The 1,994-nt window shown below is 55.9% G+C and overlaps 1 protein-coding gene across 1 annotated transcript in view; it reads right to left on the bottom strand.

Annotated features, from left to right (window-relative positions):
• DYSF (dysferlin) overlaps nt 1-1,994 on the bottom strand; it is a 109,167-nt gene that overhangs the window by 78,045 nt on the left and 29,128 nt on the right. Inside the window, exons 18-19 of the mRNA XM_009320898.1 lie at nt 1,438-1,593; nt 285-416 (exon numbers count right to left, since the gene is read on the bottom strand). Of these exons, the coding sequence (XP_009319173.1) occupies nt 285-416; nt 1,438-1,593 (288 nt within the window). The remainder of the gene's footprint in view (nt 1-284; nt 417-1,437; nt 1,594-1,994) is intronic.

Below are 1,994 nucleotides of genomic sequence, written 5' to 3' on the forward strand. Positions count from 1 at the left end.
CCCCCATGGGACCCCCAGGTTTCCCCCCCCCCAGCAGGTGGAAGGAGATGTGAAGCCACGATGCGGCTTTACGGCTCATTACCAACCTTCTCCCCAGCCTTTCAGGCTGGATGCTGGTGGAAACAGCTCGCTCTTCTCACGGCTGGTAGGAGTTGATGCGACCCCCACCTGGCAGTGCCCTCACCCGCGGTCCAGCCCACCCCCTCCTCCTCTCCAGGGGGGAGCTGCTGCCCACGCCGGAGAGAAAAAAAAACCCTCTATGGTGGTCCCTGCGAGATGCTCACGGTTTCGGCAAAGACGGAGAGCTTCCCCTCGGCGTACTGGTTAAACTCCTTCTCATCGACCGACAGCCCGAACCAGAGCTGGACCCGGATCTGGGCTGGGATCCTCGGACCCATCGCCTCCTCCTGGGGGTACTGCCAAAGGCAGAGCCCCATTAATATCCCCGAGGAGGACATTAATGGGGGATGCTCGGGATGCGAGGCTGGGGGTGGTGGGTACGAAGCTCCCACAGCCCCGGCCGGGAAGGCAGGGGGGGAGGTGGGGCACGAAGCATCCCTGGGAGTTGGGACAACATCAACAGCGTGCAGAGCACTTTGGGGATGACCTCAAGGAGCTTCAAAGCCCCGGTGGTCAGGGCTTCTGCGTCCCGGTGAGACACCCTTCAGGGCTAGGGCACCAAACCCAGCCAACATACTTCAGCAAAAATAGAAAGAATAAACAGGGAGATGTCTCATTGCCCTTTCTTCTCTCTCTCGGTCACTTTTTTCCCCTTCAAGTGATGCTAGTTTTCCATGCAGAGCTAAAGTACAGAAAAAAACAATATATTTTTGTTCGTCTTTTGCTGCCAGCTGGGCTCGGGGTTTTGGGGTTTATTCAGTTTATTTTATTTCACTTTATTTTTTTAGAGCTTGTTCGGCACTGATTGTCTGCTCCCAAGCTGGCACGCAGTGAAAGGCCAAAGAAATATCATTTGAGATGTGAGAAGCTCAGTAAGTGCCTGGCAGAGGAGGCCGCAGCTTAAATTTCCTGGGGTGGCAGAGGGTCAGGAATTTTGAAAAACATAAAATAACATTAAAAAAATTAAAAATAAAATATATTTTTTAAAAAAGCACCATCTGGGCCAAAGTGCACCCAGCTTCACTGCCCTGGAACTTGCAGAAAATACGAAGATATTCTCGGGGACCTGCTGCAGATCCATGCAAAGAGGAGCTGAGCTCCACCAGAAGCACAGCCAGGCTCTCACCGTGCAGGTACCAGCTTCAACAGGGTTGAAACTGGGGCTGAGGGTCCCCGGGACCCCGGGCGCTCGTGGGTTAACACAGCCCATTGTGTTGGGATTTCAGGTTTCCCTCACAACTGCCTCTCTCTTTTTTTTAGGGGAAAATGCTTTAAAAATGAATATCACGCATGGACATACATCAAAAGCCAAGGTACCTTCAGGAAGATGGTCTGCAGCTTCCCGCAGTTCTTGCCGCAGCAGCTGGAGATGCCCCTGGAGAAGAGGACCTCGTGGGCTGGCACGCGGGCGTACGCTACACGCTTGTCTCCCTGCAGCATCCAGATGACTATATCGGGCAGGCTGTTTTGGGGCTGGAAAACACAAAAGCCATAGCGTCCGACCAGGGGGCTCCGAACTAGCACATCAACCGCGGAGGGATGCGGGAGGCTGGAGAGCAGCCGTGCCCCGACTCCCGCTGCCAACCCAAGCCCATGGAGTGAGACCAGTCGACCCAAAACTCATCTCGGCAGCTCTGGATCCCATCTGGGTCTGGCTGGGGCAGAGCAGCCCCACATTTCTCCAAGCCCTGCCCTCCGCAGCCAGCCCAGGTCGCTTCGGTTGAGGGTTTACCGGCCGCGCTGTAAAGCTCTGCCATGAACGAGGCTAAACCTCAATGGCCGGCTGCCAAACCTGGCGCCTTCCTAACCCCGTTCGCATCACTGCGGTGGGCTGCGGGTGCAACCCTTGCATGGGGGGCCCGGGCTCCACCCGC

The sequence above is a fragment of the Pygoscelis adeliae genome, unplaced genomic scaffold (assembly GCF_000699105.1).
Source record: "Pygoscelis adeliae isolate BGI_AS28 unplaced genomic scaffold, ASM69910v1 Scaffold273, whole genome shotgun sequence".
Classification (NCBI taxonomy): domain Eukaryota; kingdom Metazoa; phylum Chordata; class Aves; order Sphenisciformes; family Spheniscidae; genus Pygoscelis; species Pygoscelis adeliae.